At 38.6% G+C, this 18,492-nt stretch overlaps 2 protein-coding genes across 3 annotated transcripts in view; one reads left to right on the forward strand and one right to left on the reverse strand.

Moving 5' to 3' along the window:
* The window catches only part of LOC140233466 (uncharacterized), a 38,397-nt gene extending 36,222 nt beyond the window's left edge, over positions 1-2,175 (reverse strand). For both annotated transcript variants that reach the window (XM_072313596.1, XM_072313589.1), the window contains exon 1: positions 2,006-2,175. In XM_072313596.1, the coding sequence (XP_072169697.1) occupies positions 2,006-2,008 (3 nt within the window). In that variant the 5' untranslated portion in view covers positions 2,009-2,175. The remainder of the gene's footprint in view (positions 1-2,005) is intronic.
* Positions 2,176-3,743: 1,568 nt separating this feature from the next.
* On the forward strand, positions 3,744-16,923 carry LOC140232904 (RNA-binding protein 34-like). The gene is made up of 10 exons (XM_072313019.1): positions 3,744-3,857; positions 4,255-4,432; positions 5,822-6,079; positions 6,530-6,589; positions 7,106-7,149; positions 8,826-8,909; positions 10,290-10,350; positions 11,640-11,801; positions 16,048-16,199; positions 16,785-16,923. The coding sequence occupies exons 1-10, from the start codon at positions 3,796-3,798 to the stop codon at positions 16,921-16,923; spliced, it is 1,200 nt and encodes a 399-aa protein (XP_072169120.1). The 5' UTR covers positions 3,744-3,795.
* Positions 16,924-18,492: the final 1,569 nt, after the last annotated feature.

Below are 18,492 nucleotides of genomic sequence, written 5' to 3' on the forward strand. Positions count from 1 at the left end.
GCTCGCTCTTTGCAAGCTTCCAATTCATGATTGCAACGTATCGATGCTGCCTGCATGCTGCAGAATCTGAAACCAAAGTTAGCCATCAAATATTGTCCAATGAAATACAATGAAGCCAGAAGCTAAAAATAAATGCATTTTATGATGTGTATGATTATGGCAAGTTGAATAAAGTCGAATGAGAAATGCCCACGAACACACACAAACAGGCAGAGGCACATTCATGTACACACACATTTCAACTGACTTTTTTTTTTCTCCATTCACCAAAATTTATAATTTTATATCGATTTCTAGCTTCCGGTTACTAGACTAGAACTTGAATTTGAAGGACATATCACATAACATAAGACAGCTACATGTAACTTCAGTGTCACTCAGATTATGAGAGCAGCACACGCCGCGATCGCGAATGAGAGTTTTTAGAGCAACAACAAAAAAGTTGATGTCAATATCAATGCTTCCAAATGACCAATTTGGCTCAAATTAATGTGACTGAATGTAAAGGTATTTAGTAGACTCTATTTAGTAGACTCTACAGAAATGCATGATGTCATTCTATAAACCCTAACTCTGCTTTCACACATAATAAAAATCTAGAAACTGCAGTAGCCTGCCATACAGTATGCACACAACACAAAACCATAAATGATACTCTAGCCAGATAGCCTCTATCACTTTACCATCAGTGCAGGGCTTTCAATTCAAAATAGAGACTGCACTGGAAGACATTGGATTGATTAGCTATTTAATGCTCAGCCTCTAGTCTCAGTCTAACTCAGCAGGAATAACTGCATAACACATTATACAATATTTGGGATAACTTTCTCACTTTGTACGATCGAAATACAGTAACTAACTAGGTTAGATCGCAGAAATTTGTATGCACATTGCAACATCGCTGTTCGCTAGCTGCAAGTGTAAGTCACCATTAAAACACGTACATTGCATGTGATTGGCTATTTAAACGGATTCATATGTTGAAGAGCTGATACAACCGTATCGACGGGTTGGTAGTTGTGTCTTTTTTCTTAAAAATTTCACCCAAATCTTGGATATTTCAATCACCTGGTGAGTGCAATGCATTTTTGAAATGTTGATTCTGCTATACAAGATCAAATTTGACAATCTACTGTGTGTAGGGGCTGTGAATTAGATGCAATTGAGAAGGGTGAGGTACCGCACCCAATTCTCCATAGTTTGGATAGAGACAGTGTTTAGCAGCTTCAATACAGCGAGGTAAGGGACTCACTTCCGTCTGTCTACGTTACCGAGTACGCAGGAGAGCGATAACGTCAAAAAATAAAAGACTCTTCCGGACAGACGGATCTTTCTGTCTAAAACTGCGACCAGCCAAAACACGAAGTGTTCGGCCCCCAGATTGTAGGATTCATGGTCTCCAGTCGAACGGGGTAGGACCTAGTAATACTAGTATCGCCCCTAAATTCCAACTAAAACCCTCTAGACCTCTAGGCTAGATCTGCTCTAGACATACACTGTATCTACTAACGACCAACGTTGCTATCTTTGATAGTCACATCACACAGAATTTTAATGCCCTCGAGTCTTGACAGTGTTCTCTGCAATCCGCTTGCTTCCTTGAGCTGAGCGCGGTAGTCTACTGACATCTTCACACTACACTATACGAGAGACTGTTCAGCACAGAATTCTATATTGTAGGATCAGATTCACAGTTGGAGAGGTAATGTCTACCACCCACAAAAATCGAATTGTCCGACACGCCATGCAGCTAAATACATGAAGATCACTTTCTACAAACACCGTGTACATAACTCAAGCATACACTTCACTCTAAAACGAAAATCACACGAAATAATGAAGCAGAAAGATCGCCATCACAACAAGTTTTTTGGCTATTTGGAGTAAACAACATTCCTGTCAGACCGTACGTGGCTGCCTGCATTACGAGGCCGGAGCCGCAGGCTGTTACACAGACGAGAATCATAAACGTTGCAACTTATTTCATCAAAATGCAGCACTTTACCATTGTAAGTTTTCTTGCTAAGTAGATCAGCTGATTCCTTCAAGATGTATCCTTCTTAGGTGCGTCTGTAAATCAACAATCCTCCATGCCAAACGATGGAAATGTTACATTACAATCAAACATTGGTGGAGTCTCGTTGAAATCAACAGCGGAGAGTTGTCGTTAGAAATCAGTGGCTCATTCTTATGCTAGTATGTACGCACAGTAGTTATTTGAGCACGGTTGTTGTAACCCGTCCCTTCATTCTTCGCATAGACAGTTTAGCGCATTATTCATCCCAAGGTGTATCTTGATCGAAACAACAGCTCTTCCCAAATCTCATTGGCTCAAAGTCACGTGGTACATAGCGAGTACATTTTCCACTTGGGGTACAACAACTTATTATGACATTTGATTTGTAGAATTAAGGATCTTTTTCGTATCACTCAGCTTATAATTTGGTGAAAAAGTGACCAATGATCAAAATTTAAAATCAATTTGGTATACCTATTGGCAGTGATCTTATTTTGCAAACCAAAGTGATCCATTTACCCATAGTAATAGTGTCGTAGCCCAGGTTCACCGCCGTAACCTCTTTTGACAACTCTGCACATGGAGCACGAATGCGACGGAGCTCTGCATTAGGAGGGCAATTTTGCGCCCTGTTTTGTGCTTGCATATTGCTTTCCTCCTGTGATGTGGTTTTGCGTACACCTGACCAGAAGCTGTGAATCGTTTTCTTTGCTCCCCAATCGAGAAAATTAAGGTAAGTCGTGAAAATATCGCCGTGTGAAATGTCCTTTGGAAAAGACCCCAGCCTTATGTTGACGTCACGGTCGATGGTAAATTATGCAAATTCTACTGAAAGCAACAACTGGCCCCGAAATGTGTATTGCACGTACAGAAAGGCAACAGCTACAGCTGTTGAGTCAGTGGTGCAAGGAGTAATCGTGTGGTGCACGTGCAATTAGATGAACGCCCGGCATGCATGCGTGATGCTGCTGTAACCAATGTGTAAACATAACCAATGAGACTGAGCTTCAAGTTTCCAACTTTTTGTGAGATAATGAGAAACCTCTTATAGAATATGAAAGATCATGCAGTTCTAAGCCGAGGGATTCAAAGTTTATTGGTTTTGAAAGGGCCAAGTTATCTGAAAACAAAGTGGTCATGTATGGTCCTGAAGTAAAAGGTGGGACCCACCTCCTTTAAAGTTTAATGTTTAAGTTAACTAAACGCTGCTTTATTAGAGTTTTATTAAGACCATTTGTTTTACTTTGTTTTATGATATCAGCAAACTCAAAACTGATGTCATCAAATAAACTTTGAATTCCTCGTAGAATTGTATGCTCTTTGATATTTCATAAATTAAAATCTGAATCCCGTCGCGTCGCAACCAAAACTAAATTTATACAATCCCTTTTCATGCTGCTCCATAGACTAGTACACAGGCTTGAGTTGACTCGTAATATAGGTAAACTTACTTAAAATTATAAAAATGTCCATGTTATCTTGTGCAAACAATTCATGTGCCCTATTAAGGAGCATCTGCACTAACAAATGCCATGCTGCACTTGTGACATTCAATCTATCAAATTGAATAATTTTGTGATTCACCTTCATGTTCTCAGTATTTGTCAGTTAAATGCTAACTGGATATAATGCATAAGAATGGTACTTTCACTTGATTCACAGATAATACGTCCACTGAAGTGTCCACTGAAGCAAGAATGCAACTGGATTGTATTTTCCTCATCAGAGAGTAGTGTGCTTTGTTGTGCTAGCCATTCACTCTGCTGGAGTCACAGAAAATGAAGAAAAAGAGGCAAAAACAAAGCATGGGAACTGAAGGCAGCCAAGAGGAAAAGGCAGGGTGAGTAAAAAAAAAAAAAAAACGATAGAAGATAAAAAAAAATAATCTGCATTGCTGTTGGTCTGCAAGTTGCAGGATCTAGATGTGGAATACAAAAGGAAAGATACATGCATCTTTCTTTTGAATAAACAAATGTTAGGATTAGATAACGTCAACAAGATTCAATGTAACTAGCTGAGCTGAGATACAGCAAATAGCTGTGAAGGTTATTTTAGATACCGGTATTCATATTTCTTCTTGTACTGAGATTGAAAAATTGAAATACCAGGGTAGTAGTTTTCACTACAGTGATAACCCGGTTTATGGGTAAAGAGTTTATCAGGATAATAAGATTTTGGCAGAGTGATCACCATGCTTTCTTTATGCCCAATATTCTTGGCTGTGTCATCCACTGCAGGTCAAGTCAGTTGAGTGGCTCATATGTTCCAGGGAGTATTGCCAGCTTTCTCAGCACCTCTTCCTCCCAGCCTGCCCAGGGAGAGTCGTCTGGGGGAGGCGGGGCCTTGACATCATTCTTCAAACCCTCTGTTCAGAAGAAGACCACAGCTCTGCCAGGTGCTCCAAGTTTTGAGAAGGTATGTGACCCAAATGGCAAGGCTTCTTAACTGTAACTAGGCCAGGGATGGGAGCTCCCAGCCCCCCTCCCTTAGACAGCAGACAATCTACACGATGTGTCGCCATCACAAAAAGTCATCGCTGCGATGTCTTGCAACCTTCTTCTCCTGCCTGTTTTGACTCAAAATTTGCAACATCCCGGCACGCTTTTCAAATAATACATGAATATGTACATGCATGTAGAACCAAAAATATGAATTCATATAGTCAATGCAAATAGTGCTTTCAGTCAAATTTCATGAAAGCATGATTATTCTGTTGTTGTTGCTTTTATTGATTAGATTTAGAATTCATTGATAACAAATTTCATCTAAAACACCATAAGAATCCAAAAGGAAAAAAATCCACCGAAATACATAAGAAATAAAAAAAAAGAATACTCAAGAATTTTTTTTTTTTATGCCCCAATTTTTTCCACTTACATTTACTGAGGACAATAAAGAGCATATGTACAGTAAAAATATATGCCTTTTGGAGCTTTATTTAGTGTTTGATAGCAAATAGTCTGATTTTACACCAACATTACATATAAATTTGCATAAGTGATAATTTATTTGAAAAATCAACTTTACAGTTTTGTAGCTTACTTACATCGCAGGCAATGTGTGTGCAGTTTTTTGTTGCGATCACACGGACGACATCTGAAATCTTGGGGGATGTGGGATCCCCCCAGCTCTATCGTCTACCTATTTAAATGGCCAGGCCTTGTTAGAGTTTTAAAAGGGTAGTCTCATTTTAAGCCTTATGAGAACTTGGTATTTCCATGACTCTTCTTTGATGGATATGCAAGATTTTATGTCCTCATGATTCAAGCACTTATTCATGGTTCTTCCCTCTCATATTTTAGGCATATCCATAAAATGGCAATGAATTATTTTCAGAGGAGTGCTGAACCAAAAATGTCACTTTGCCCCTTGTACAAGGTGTACAAACCACCATGGTGCTATGCAGTCACGACCATCAATGTTTTCAGCTTTCCTGTGTTCTCTTTGAATTTATGAATATATTTTAGTAGGTCTAGCCAAAAAAAAAGTGTAAGGAAAAGAATGAATTGTAGTGTGTAAAGTAAATCTGATGTAAGCATTATCACTTCAAATGTGACTTGTCTACAAAGTGAGCTGTTCCTATTGGCTGCAATAATGTCACTTCTGGTGGAAATCCTGTTATGATTTGCAAATGAGGCATGGGCACTACCTTTGAGGGCATTTCATCTTTGGTTGACACATCCAACTAATACTGACCTTGCCAGGAGTTGTGTAAAGTAGCTTACAATCATACAACAGGGAACTTGACCAGCAGAAAGAGTGAGCAATTCTCTTGGTTGTTTCAAACATCATGCAATCTTTCAGAGGACCAACACAAATGAGGGTGGCTCATCGGTTGGTTCGGATCAAGATGGCAGTGAATCTCTGGGTGCATTGTCCCCCACCCACATGACAGCAAACACCAAGAGAAGTCACCCACAGTCTGCCTCGCTTCAAGGTACAGATGACGAGGCAGAATCAGAACCAAAGAGGAAGAAGATTGCTGATCAGATGACGGATGACCCTGCTGTTCTGGCGAGGACCGTCTTTGTGGGAAATTTGCCGCTCAGTGTCAAGAAAAAGGTGAAATTTTCCGTGCGTGATATATAGAACTTTCTCTATGGATGTTATTTTTCTGATCACAATTTGCCAAACTTCTATTGCATTTAAAGAGTTTGCAGGTAGCTACATCACAACAAGATGTTGCTCTACTTATAATTGAGAGCAAATGCTACATCTATTTGGAGAAGTATTAGTTATGTTGGTAGCTTACCCATAATACCACATGAGCCACATTTTGGCAGACTGTGGAACAGCATTGTAAGATGTTCAGTTTTGGCTGTGAAATGATTATTTTGTAGATATTTTCTGCTAAATATTTTATGTCAATAGTTTAAGAAAATGCTTTGGACTTTTGCAATATTTGGCATTACATATTTACGGTGAGAAAAAGTATTCCCTATGCAATTTTAACAAGAGTAGTCCATATTGATAATTCTTTCAGTGGTGTATGTCTGTTTCAACTTTCAACAGGAACTAAAGGGATTGTTCAAGGTGTATGGCCACATTGAGAGCATTAGATTCAGGTCTATGGTAAGCACAGCTGTAATTTGTATGATTATTATGTAATAAGTGAGATTTGATAGGAACTCTGTGAAATAGTCTTAGTAGTGAGATCCTTAAACTTCTCATATAGTCATTTATTAGATGTGCAAAATGAAGAAATGAGTACTTCAGTAAGTAAATGAACACACACACACACACACGCACACACACACACATATGTAGACACGTATGTATGTCTACCATATAAATACATGAATTTGTGTTGAAGTGTGATGACAAGGATGATGACAATTTTATTATTGTTATTTATTTATTATTTTTTTTTTTTGTACTGACAGGTGTTACAGGAAAGACCTGCAGTTTCAGAGGGTTACTTTAAATGCAATAATCACTTATCATTTGACAGGTTTTGGGAGCATGTGCAGCTGCGTAGACTTCCTGTTTCAAGGAAAATTGACGTGATAGACTGCTAGATATGAATTCAAGATATACTTGTCTGTTAGACATGTTTATGATTGGTGATTTCCACTGTCCTTCCTGCAGGGGGTGGCTGACCCAAATGTGTCAAAGAAGGTTGCAGCTATCAAGTAAGTGTGCCATTCTGTAATATACCGATATAGATTGCTTTTCGAGGCATTGTTGATATCATTGTCCTGAGGGATCTCAGCTCTATGCTGTGACTTGTGGAGATTGCTCTCATGGTGATAATATGAGTTGAGACCCCCAGCAAATAAAAGCAGTCTGTATCTGTTTTGTATACCAGATAGAAAGGAAATTTTACTTGTTTGATCGCGATCGCTCATGAAGCCAGCTCACACATCAGATATAGTGTACTGCCATGGACGTTTGATGCTTCTCAATTTTCTTCCTTGTGAATGATTCTTGGAGAGAACAAAATACCAATTACTTGTAACATACATTGTAGTAAGCACAGTCTGTGATGTTTAAACATTATTTGCAACTCACTGCCAGGTCTGTCATCAGAAAATGTTGCACTTGATACATTTTCTGGGATAATCTGTGATGTAGTGCAACTGTTTATGCACTCATAGAACATTCTGCTTCACAGAGAAAAGCATGTTTTCATATTCAGATCAGACACTTAACGTCATGTTGATAGTCACAAACAAGCCATACCAGTGTGGCAAGTCATTGCCGGTTTCAGGAAAAGCCAAGGAGGATGGCTGTTTGAATGAAAGGCAGCCAGAATTACAATTGTTTGGGTGGTTTCAAATGGAAAGTTGGAGTTATTCAATCTATATGAAGTTTACTTTGTGCACGGAGCATCGTAAAGTGACATGGAAGATTCTCACTTGAGTTGTGAAGATACCTCAAAGAAGCACTCGCAAATGTTTGGAAAATGTTACAGAAACAAATGTGTTGGCATTGGAAATCTTATTGATATGTACATGTGTGGATTTGATCAAAGCAGGGAGGTGCTAGAGAAGGAGATGCAACTAAAGCTCTCCTTTGAAGTCATGCGCGGCACAGCTGAGAAGTTATGCGTTCAACTACAGGTGTTACCCATGTGCTTTGACAAAAGAGAGCATCAATAATCGGGACTAGCGCTCTCACATCTAGAAATATGTGCTCCTACTGCAATTCGCTCTCTCTTTCAATGTGATGGCAACAATGAATTTGTGTACCTTGAATTGGAACAGCGAATCAAAATGCAGTGTAAAACTCACAATTTTAACAGCAAATAGTTTAAAAACACGCTGGAACACGCTTTAACGGAGTACTTTATTTGAAAGATCAAAATATCCCATTATTAACAGATAGAAAATTAACATGCGGAAATGTGCGCATTATAGAAAAAAATTAGGTTTTTAAGAGGGCCTAATTTTCATTTCCTTTCGATTTGCGAATTACGAAGAAACTAGAAATACATGTTAATAATATTGAATTCTTTCCTTAACTATTCTAAATCAATTCGAGTATTTCATTTAAAATTTTGCGGTGAAATAAAGCTTGTAATTCTCCGCACTTCGTCTTGAAACTAGAGCGGTGCCGAGCATGACTTCAAAGCGTAATGGAATGCTAAACATCCCATTGTAACGCCTTGAACCCAAACATTTGTGTTTGCATTAATTACGAAGAGTTGCCACTCCATCTCTGTAACACCTCCCTGGTCAAAGTTAAGGTTGAAAATCCTGTTTATCTTATGTTAACCACCATTGTTTGCACACTTTAGTTTCTAAGTAATGCTCAGTGTTGTTTTCATGCCCTCTCCCTTTGTCTTCATTCATTTTTTTTTCTTCAGGAAAGAGCTAACTCCCAACAGAAGTTCTTTCAATGCCTACATAGTGTTTAAGGATGACCAATGCGCTCAAGCAGCCCTGAAGAGGTTAGTGTGCCAATTTGTGATAGTTTCGATGGTTTTTGTCTAGTGTGTCAGACTATTCTGTGACAACCTCAGACTTGAGTTTGATAGGAAAACAGGAAATGTGGTGAACAAAGGAAGTCATTTTGTGGTATATGTGCCATATGTAGTCTGTGATGAATGCCTCTTATTCATGTTTTTTCTTTGTCTAGACTGAATAACAGTGTCAGAATACATGACCTTACACTATATTAGCACATCTGTATTCAAGGACTTTGATTATTAGTTACTACACTGTAGTATTATGTGTATGTATGTGCTTTTATGTGTTTATTTGTGTCATGTGAGTGAGTGAGTATGTGTGTGTGTGTGTGTGTGTGTGTGTGTGTATGTGGCTATGTGCACCCTTGTGTGTAAAGCTTGAGTCCACCTACTCTCATTAGTGTTCTCAGTGAGAACACTCACAAAATTTAGATTGCATTCAGTTACGTGCATTTTTTTTTTTGGGGGGGGGGGGATGTTGTATGTAGTCTGGGAGACACGCCCACCCACACGGTGTGCATATATTATGTAGCTTGGCTGCATAATTTATGCATGCCCACGCGCTTCACTCTTGTGCTGTGCAAAGTTTTACAATTGTATCATTTGTATACGTGTACACATGTCTTGTTCATGCCTTTTACATTGCCTTGCTAACCTCTGGATTGTATCGATGTTGCACTCCATGGGAGCCTTGGCTTACATTAAACTTATGACACTGTGTGAAGTTGTGTGTGGGCGTGTGGGGTGTCTCCTTTCTGACGTACGTTTCTCACAATTTGTTTCACTGTATCAGAAATGGTACTAAAATTATTTAGTAACATTGCTGAGAAGAAGATTTGTTGATATGGCATATCCTCTGGCACTTGGAGCCACAAGAGGAAGAAATGCCTAATTATAACATGGGACATGTTATACTGAATTTGTTTGTGATTACATTGTACATTTCCCAACACATGTTGTATATATGTCTGATAGTTGCATTTGTGACTCATATCCTCACTTCCCCATTGCTTGTTGTACAGATCAATTTGCAGCTATGATTATATGAAATGCAGGAAGTGATTATCATTAAAAATTGCCTCATCAAGTAGGCATGGAAATGCCTGCAGGTATTGGGGCTTTTTTCAGTCAGCTGAGCAGTTGTAGAAGAGCATTAATGCTGTTTAGAGACTTTGGAGTTAAAAGCACTTCTTAAGTGCCCAAACTTGTCCATGCTGATGTGAAACAGCTAGAGAGAACTATTACATTATTTACATAAAGGACAGCTCGTGACAGTTTCAATAGAGACTATAGTGAGAAAAATTCTAAAGTCATGTACTGACTGAAACCCACTTTGTATTGTACTTGCTTTGTTATTTGTAGCAATGGATGGACTCTCCACAAGCATCATCTCAGAGTTGATATTGCAGGCAACAGCAAGAAGGTACTAAAGCACTTGGCTTGTATCCATGTAAATATGTGTTATCAAGACATTGGTGTCAGAATACATTTTGCCACTCATATGGAAAGTGAAAATAATGATAAGGGGGGGGGGGGGGTGCACAACCTCATCTGGGGGCTTACAACCTCCACTGCCCCCCCCCCCCCATGTCAATTCCTGAGGTCAGAACATAGTAAGTTTTAAACTACGAAGTCATCATCTGTTATGTTGCGTGTACTCTGAAATGAATGCATACCTTCATCTCGAATTTTCTATTTTAACCATTTAGGGAGCATTATAACCAAGACCACAGTGTGGATAAGACAGCTTTTGCACCTCAATCCAGCAGTGCATATCCCAATTTATGCGCCCAATTTTATTGAACACTGCTTCCCTTTATTGTTATTATATGTTGGTAGTCAGTCTTTAGAATTATCTTACATATTGTGCTAAAAATATCATGTATCTTTGCTGTCATTTGCGATAAATTTCAGTTTGTGTATATGAAATATTCTTGCATGGAAAAACTTCCCAGAATAGATGCACATGCAGAAAACTTTACAAATGGTTCACTATCACATGATCATGTTTAACCAATCACTGACTGGCAGATGACTTGCCTATGGTACATTCATATATCAGTGTACACAACCAAAGAACAGGTGCTGAACTAAGAGGAGTGTGCTTCTGTTCCACATAGGTCTATCCAGTAACATTTCCATACTCTTCTGTTTAGTACCTAACTGGGAAGGTCGGGAGCTCACAAGTTTGGGCACCATCTAAAAGGATGTTAATACATTGGTTAATGGACAAGTCATAGCATGTACAATTTAGCCACTTCACAGTAGATGTTGATTAAGAAGGTAGGATACTCCATGGATAATTTGATTCCTGTGAGTCGAAGTACAACATGTGTAGTCTGGCATTGTGAATTGTTGAAATGTTTAGGCCTTGCCTCGTTTGGCACAGCAGTTTGTCATCTACCAATCTATGGAATACTGTATATGCCAAATATTTCAGGAGTTTTTTATTTTCATGAATTTCGTGAGTCAGGTGCTATTCGCGAAATTAAAGACACGCGAAGATATTGACTCTGATCCCAATGTGAGTGTGACGTAGGCGTGTACATTTCTCCGTTCAGTACAAGATTCCACAACCGCGAATTTAACCACTTGCGAAATCGTTGGGAATTTCTGATTCGCGAAAATTTAAACTCAAGAAATATATGGCCTATACAGTATTGTTGTTGCTCACAAGAAAATGCAGCACTGTTTTCTTTATTTCCCAAACAGCATGATCTCCGGAGATCAGTGTTTGTGGGCAACATTCCTTTCAAAGTTGAGGAAGAAGAGCTGCATGATCACTTCCACAGCTGTGGTGCTATCGAGGGAGTGAGGCTGATCCGTGACAAGGAAACTGGTGTCGGCAAAGGATTTGGGTACATCCTCTTTGAGGTGAGTCCAAGAACATTGAGAACATTGCTCCTGGCAAGATCAGAATATGAAGATATAGATAAATACAGTGCACTCCTGTTATAACGAATATGGTTATAATGAAATTCTGGTTACAACGAAATAAAAAGTCAGGCCGCAACATAATCTGCTCTCTGCCATTTGTTGTTTATTTCTTCGGTTATAATGAAATTTTGATATAACAAAAGGAAACTGCCAGTCCCGATGACTTTGTTATAATGGGAGTCCATCGTAGTAAGTCTGAAGTTCAGTAGGTAGATATGCAGTTAGATAAATAGATAGATAGATAAAGAAATAAATAGATACAGTGGACTCATGTTATAACAAAGTTCTCGGGACCAAGTTTTCTTTTGTTATATTGAAATTTTGCTATGACCGAACAAACAAACAATAGAAAACAAGAGCAGATAATGGTTAGGGCATTAATTTTTTACTTTATTATAACCAGAATGTCGTTATAAATGTGTTCGTTTTAACAGAAGTGCACTGTAGATAGATAGATAGACAGATAGATAAAGACAGATATAGGCAGATGTAGGGACAGTGATTTTCCGCGATCACGGAAAACGGACGGAAAACGCGGAAACGGCCATTTGAAACGGAAAAAGTAATCCACACGGAAAATCACGGAAAATCACTTTTCAACAAAATAAAACACATAAAAGTAAAAATAAATCCAACAGAACGTCAGAAGCTGTAAATTAATCATTATTACATGTCCACGATATTCACAGACTGCTGCGGAGACTCGAGTTTCAATAGAACGTCTAGTCTAACTGTCGAACACTTACTCATCAATCCAACACCAACTGAAAGTCCATTTATATTCCAAAACACAATGTGTGTCTCGCCGAATAATGTGTGATGATAAAGCCAGTATTTTGGCAGTAAAAGTAGCGGCAACAGAAGAAACTGCTGTTTTCTGCTCGCGGTAAGCTGCCAGCAGGTGAGTCGAGTGGTGACTTGCTATGCCTGCCTGCTCCACATGTGTCGTGTGTATAGAGCACAATGCATGATGTGAACACCAACTTCACGCAGAAAAAAAGAAAAATCCCACGATGCCAAGGTGCCAGACTGGGGAATGGGGAGGGGTGGAGAGAGAGAGACCATTCAACAGAAGAAACCGCGCGTATTGGCGCATTCTTGGAGATCATGAACTGTCTGGGGTGTTGGAGATGAACAGGGAAAGAATGTTTACCGGTAATTAAAGATAGCTCAAGTCGAAGCCCCAGGGCGAAGACCCAGGATTACAAATGTAATGATTTTATATTTCTTTCGTTTAAGCTCCTTAAAATCACTCACCTGCGATATTTGATGAGCTTAATTTAGGTGTTTTAATGTCACATTTTTAATGAGATTGTAACTATGTGTAATACAATACTATAATACCTATTGATTTATCAATCTGTAAAACACAAGTGTGACTACCAGTGACAATAAAAAAAAGACTTGTATTTGTTTTCTGCCGAGATTTTTTTTTTGTCTTCATCCTAACACTTCCAAGTTCATATGAAATTTCTAATGTTTTTACTGCAGCATCAACAGTCTAAAATAAATTACTGAAATATTGTCTAAATGCATTTGAAATATGAGATGTGGATGATCGTCCATATTGATTTGTACCCTCTAAATTTGATATTTCATATGAATATAGTAGGCAATGTTTCAGTAAATTCTGAAGCTTTGTGAATCATGAAATTTTTGGCAACCATCCATTTGAACTTCAGGCATGAAAAGTTCCTAAGAATCAGCAAAAACAACTCAACAGATCAGAGATAAAGTTCCTTCGAATTGAGAAGTAGCACGAAGATTTGCTGAGCGTGAGACCACAAGGATCAGCTTTGTTTTGAGATTGTCACAATCGTGTTGTCACTGAGTATCGGGAAGTTCTCACAAACTCAAGGATCACCTCTCTCTAGCTCTGCCAACTCCAACATGTAGCTCCCCAACAACGTGCATGGTTGAATGCATGGCGTCTCGATGTCACCGTCTATAGGTACCCGAGGCTGCTTTGTATTTGTCTTGGAATATTGATTCATTTCTTGCCATGACATGAGTGTAGTAATCTTTTTGCATGGCTATGTAAAAATTTGTGACACTCAACTCGTCTTTTTGATGTTTTTCTTTCAGTCCAAAAGGAAGACAAAATAGTATCATGACGTTTGCAATTGTTCAAAAGGTCTGCTATTGATAACTCACAGACTAATCACCAAGGGGCTGTTCCCAGGCCCTCCCTCCTCCCGTCGAGCAATGTACACGCGCGCGCAAATTCCTCTGCCATGTGGTTTGCCAGCCAGCTGTCGGAATGTGCTTTGAAGTTACATGGCAGCCTGGCCTGGCTGGCATGAATGGGTGTCGAGTTTCAATCAATATCTGCTGTTGTTTTATTCTTGTATTTGAACATGTCGTTTCACCTGGCAGAAACACGGAAATCGGGAAGGTGTAGGGGAGAGGTTTTTGTTGTGTTGCAATGTGGGTGTGTGTGTGTGTTTCCTCGTTTTTTTTCTGTGTTTGTTTGTTGTTGTTGTTGTTTTTTTGTTTTTTGTTTTTTTTTGGGGGGGGGGGGACCCGAGGCCAGAGTGAGGAAAGATCAGAGTGAAATGAGTGCTAGTTTCTTGTCTGGATTATTGACTGAAGAAAGATAAATTGATTGTTCCTTTAGTGCTGAAATTTCTAATCTGTTTAGACCTTCTGAAGGAATAAAAAGACCTGACTAGACAGTAATAAGTCACTTGACTAGCAAATCAAGAAAGAGGACATAATGATAGTTGTTGATACTGCAGGCCAGGCTTTGATAGTGATACACAAATATGTAATGTCCCACTGCATGATTAACTGGATTACAACGTATTGACTGAAGAAAGATTTAGATAGATTGATTGTTCTTTTAGTGCTGAAGTTTTTATCAACACTGCTTATTAAACTGATTATAATGTATTCTGTTTGCAGCTTCTAAAGGAATAAAAACACTTGACTAGTAAGTCACTAGTTGAGACTCAGAGACTTATTTCACTTTGTATATATTTTTTTTTAATTTGTAGACAGCAGTGTAAACAGTCATGTAAACAGCAGTGTAAACAGCCCTCTTTATCATCGCCATAATTAACCTCGCAGATTTACACATTACGCAATACTCTTCGAACATTATCACTGTGGCAACCTAAACCGCCATATGGCAACCTAAACCACCCTTTGGCAACCTAAAAAACTCTATAGGTTGCCCGGCTGGCAACCAAGGAAAAAAGTTAAGTGAGAGCCCTGTGCATGTTTTGACAGTCGAAATAAATAAATTGTAATCCTGATGTTTCATTTCATTTGTCTCCATGGGTGTGTGGTACAGAGGTTGGAAATCATCAGGTATACACTATGCATAACATGTATGAATGTATACGCGATTACACAGGTACACAAACTTCAAATAGCAATCATTTAATTTTTGTTCATTTTTGCATGCAAATACATGTAAACGGAATTTGCATTTTTTGTGTGTACAATTCATATGGGAAAACGGAATTCATGATTTTCTGAAACGGAAAAGGCAATTTTTTGAAACGGAAAATCACTGCCCCTACAGATGAATAGTAGAAAGATCAAGACAGACACAAAAAGATTGATATGTAGATATGGATAGATACAATTTATTTCAGTTCTTGAACCTCTTTCTTTAGGTGTAATGGTTATATTTATTTGTAGCACTTGTTAAAAATCTAAGAGGGAAAAAGAAAGGTACCTGTCATTCATAGCACTATAGAGATTTTGTTGAGTATTTTGGAAGTTTACAAATGGAAGAACATAAATATACCAAGACTTAAAAACTGTCATTTTATGCCAATAAACAATACAACCAGTAGAGTAAACTAGATATAGCAAAGTCCATAATAAAGCAGGAGATTACTGGTACCATTACTTTGATCTCTCTATCGGCTCTGGTTAATCCCTACAGATTCCATATTGACAGTTTCTGTCAAACACACATTTATTATCACATCTGTGCAATACCCCACAGAACAGTGTGCAAAATTATGTGTGTCAAATTTGACCAGTGTTCTGTTTCTTGTGTGTGGTCTGAAAACAAGTTTAACCTTTCATGTTTAAAACAAGTCTCTTTCTCTGTATATTTTGTCTAGCGGACTTAAGAGGGGAATATTGTGGAAGCGGTTGTGTTGTCAAACAAGAATGAATTTATGCAATAGAATAATCATTGTTTTGTAATCATTGTCTCTTGCAGGACCCCTCCTCTGTGCAGTTTGCTCTGAAAATGAATGGAACCAAATTAAAGGGAAGAGGACTGAGAGTTAAAAGAGCTGTCAAAAAGGAGAAACAGAAAGACCAACGAATATCCTTTTTTTGGCACTACCCTAGTGGAATGTCAAACCAAATGTAGACAGTCTTCATTAATTTCCATGGGCAAAATTGAAGGGATCTTCATTCTAGTGAATGTATTTGCATAAATATTCTTTTGCATCACTGTACTAAATATCTTTGTTCTTACATGTTTGGATGTCTGAAGCAGCCATGTAAGCAGTATGTAGTCCCTATATTGTTTTTGAATATTGTGCTGCAAAGTAAATACAATTGTTGAAGGTTAATTTGATGTACATCTCAATCACAGAAACTATGAAATTATTGGATGATCAGAGGAGTGTTTGTGTAAAATTATTGTAGCTTCCAGTACATACAGTGTATTGGTAGGTGAAGACATGCATCTAAAACAGGCATGGAAAGCCCACAACTGATTGGTGAGCATTCATCCCTTTCTAAGAGTGACACTCTGCCAGTCAGCCCAAGTGTGATAAAATATGTACTGATATATGTAGACAGTTTGAAAAGGTTCTAAATCCACCTGGCCATAATCCAGTTTGACAGGCCAGGGAGATCAAAGCAAAGCTCAGCTAATCCCTTTGAAAAGGAATGTCAAGGATGTCACTATGTTACAACATTTGGCCTTAATTCCTGTCTGTACAGAGTAGATGGCCGCAGGGGGCAGTCTGCACAAAGGAGGAACAGCCAAGGTCCTAGAGCCAAGGGAAGAGGATTTCAGGGAAACCGTGGCCGAAGAAAACCACTGATGGGCAAGGGGAAAGCAAAAGGCAGAAAGAGCTGATAATATACATGTGTGTTTACTCTCCTCAAGAGATGCCAGTATGAGAGACAGTTATCCAACCAAAGTGGGATGTACAGAGCTGCCTAGTCTGCCGTGGCTTCCTGACGACTTTCAAACCTATTCATGTCTTTAACAAGAGACTAAATGAAAAGCTCCTTGATTTGGCATTACAAACATGCATTGAGATGCTGGTAACACACAGGAGGATCTTCCTCGTTGCTCTGTGAAACCTCTCCACTTTTGATGGTCAAATGTTACCAGGCCCGGATGTATCATGGACTGAGACACAACCGGTCTTGTGAGACAGGTTGCTGAATGATTGCATGGCTTCTTCCTGAAAGAAGTAGACTGTGGCAGTGATAACTCTCGAGTCTCGGGATGCTTTCATAAATAGCTGAGATTTAATACTTGGGACAGTATAATCAGAGAGAAAAAGAACTACATCATCTCATTATCCTTGGCAAACAGGTTGCAGAAAAAAAAAAGTATTTTGCGCTTTGTTGCGATGGTGATGTTGATGGTGATGATGAAATCCTAAAAACATAAAACCCAAGACTGGAGCTCATCTGTGTCAAGAGCAGCTGGAATATAGAAATCACTAGGAAGAATGGCTGTTAGCTGTGTGATTTTTTTTTTTCTTCTTCTTCTTCTTCAAAGCTCTTCCTATATCCACCAAATTCCATGTAAAGATGACATTTGCTGCCCCAATTTCATCATTGGTCCGTGAGAAATCAGAACTCATGTGATTTTTATTCATTGTTGTGGATTGATTGAGGCATGCTGGTCACCTTTGGGCATAGGATATAGTAGTAGCCAACCACAGGGTACTCACCATGTGAGTTCTTTTATTGTAGACTTTGACACTGCTCCAGAAATGAAGATTATGATCCACAAATTTGTTTGCAAAACCATTAGGTTTTTCCTCTGAATGTTCTTCTGTGCAAAGAAAAGTAATTGTGATATATAAAACCAGCAACTTGTACTTTTCAATGAATTACCAGGAAAAGTGCATAACATCTCTTATTTATAATCATATGAACAAGATTATCATCTGAGCTTGTCAGAACAAAGTTAATAACCTACCAAAAGACCCAAATTTAAGTAGCTGAAATTCAGATAAAACCTCTGGTTTTATCTGAATTTGTAGAATTGAGGTACAACCCACTGCGATTATTGAAATATGTCCCGCTGTGTATTTGCACAGTAATGGTTGAACTTGTCTTTGTCATGAGTCAGATTTGGCACTGAAAATACATAAAAACAGTGGAAAATTTGTCAGCCTGTCGACGTCCAGATAACAGAGTCGGGATAACTGATGGCCAGATAATTGAGATCCTACTGTACTTATAGTATTATCTTAGCTCAATTACTTGTGGTTGTACAGAAGAAGATTTGTAAAGATTCCTTAATATTAGGGGTTTGACCCCTGGGTCCACCCTGGGGCATGGTGCCCATTTAAACAAACTGAGATCCTATCCACTTTGGGATGCTACCTGCCAAGTTTGGTGAAAATATTGTGGGGTTTTCAAGAAGATGAAAATGTGAAAAGTTTACGCAGAATGGATGTGG

Source organism: Diadema setosum, chromosome 1, assembly GCF_964275005.1.
Source record: "Diadema setosum chromosome 1, eeDiaSeto1, whole genome shotgun sequence".
NCBI lineage: Eukaryota > Metazoa > Echinodermata > Echinoidea > Diadematoida > Diadematidae > Diadema > Diadema setosum.

What these genes read in the sequence shown, in the direction of transcription:
- LOC140232904 (XM_072313019.1), top strand. Translation starts at nt 3,796, where the DNA reads ATGAAGAAAAAGAGGCAAAAACAAAGCATGGGAACTGAAGGCAGCCAA. An exon ending in GTGCTCCAAGTTTTGAGAAG is followed by an intron (nt 4,433 to 5,821) that starts GTATGTGACCCA and finishes GCAATCTTTCAG; the next exon opens with AGGACCAACACAAATGAGGG. An exon ending in GCTCAAGCAGCCCTGAAGAG is followed by an intron (nt 8,910 to 10,289) that starts GTTAGTGTGCCA and finishes TGTTATTTGTAG; the next exon opens with CAATGGATGGACTCTCCACA.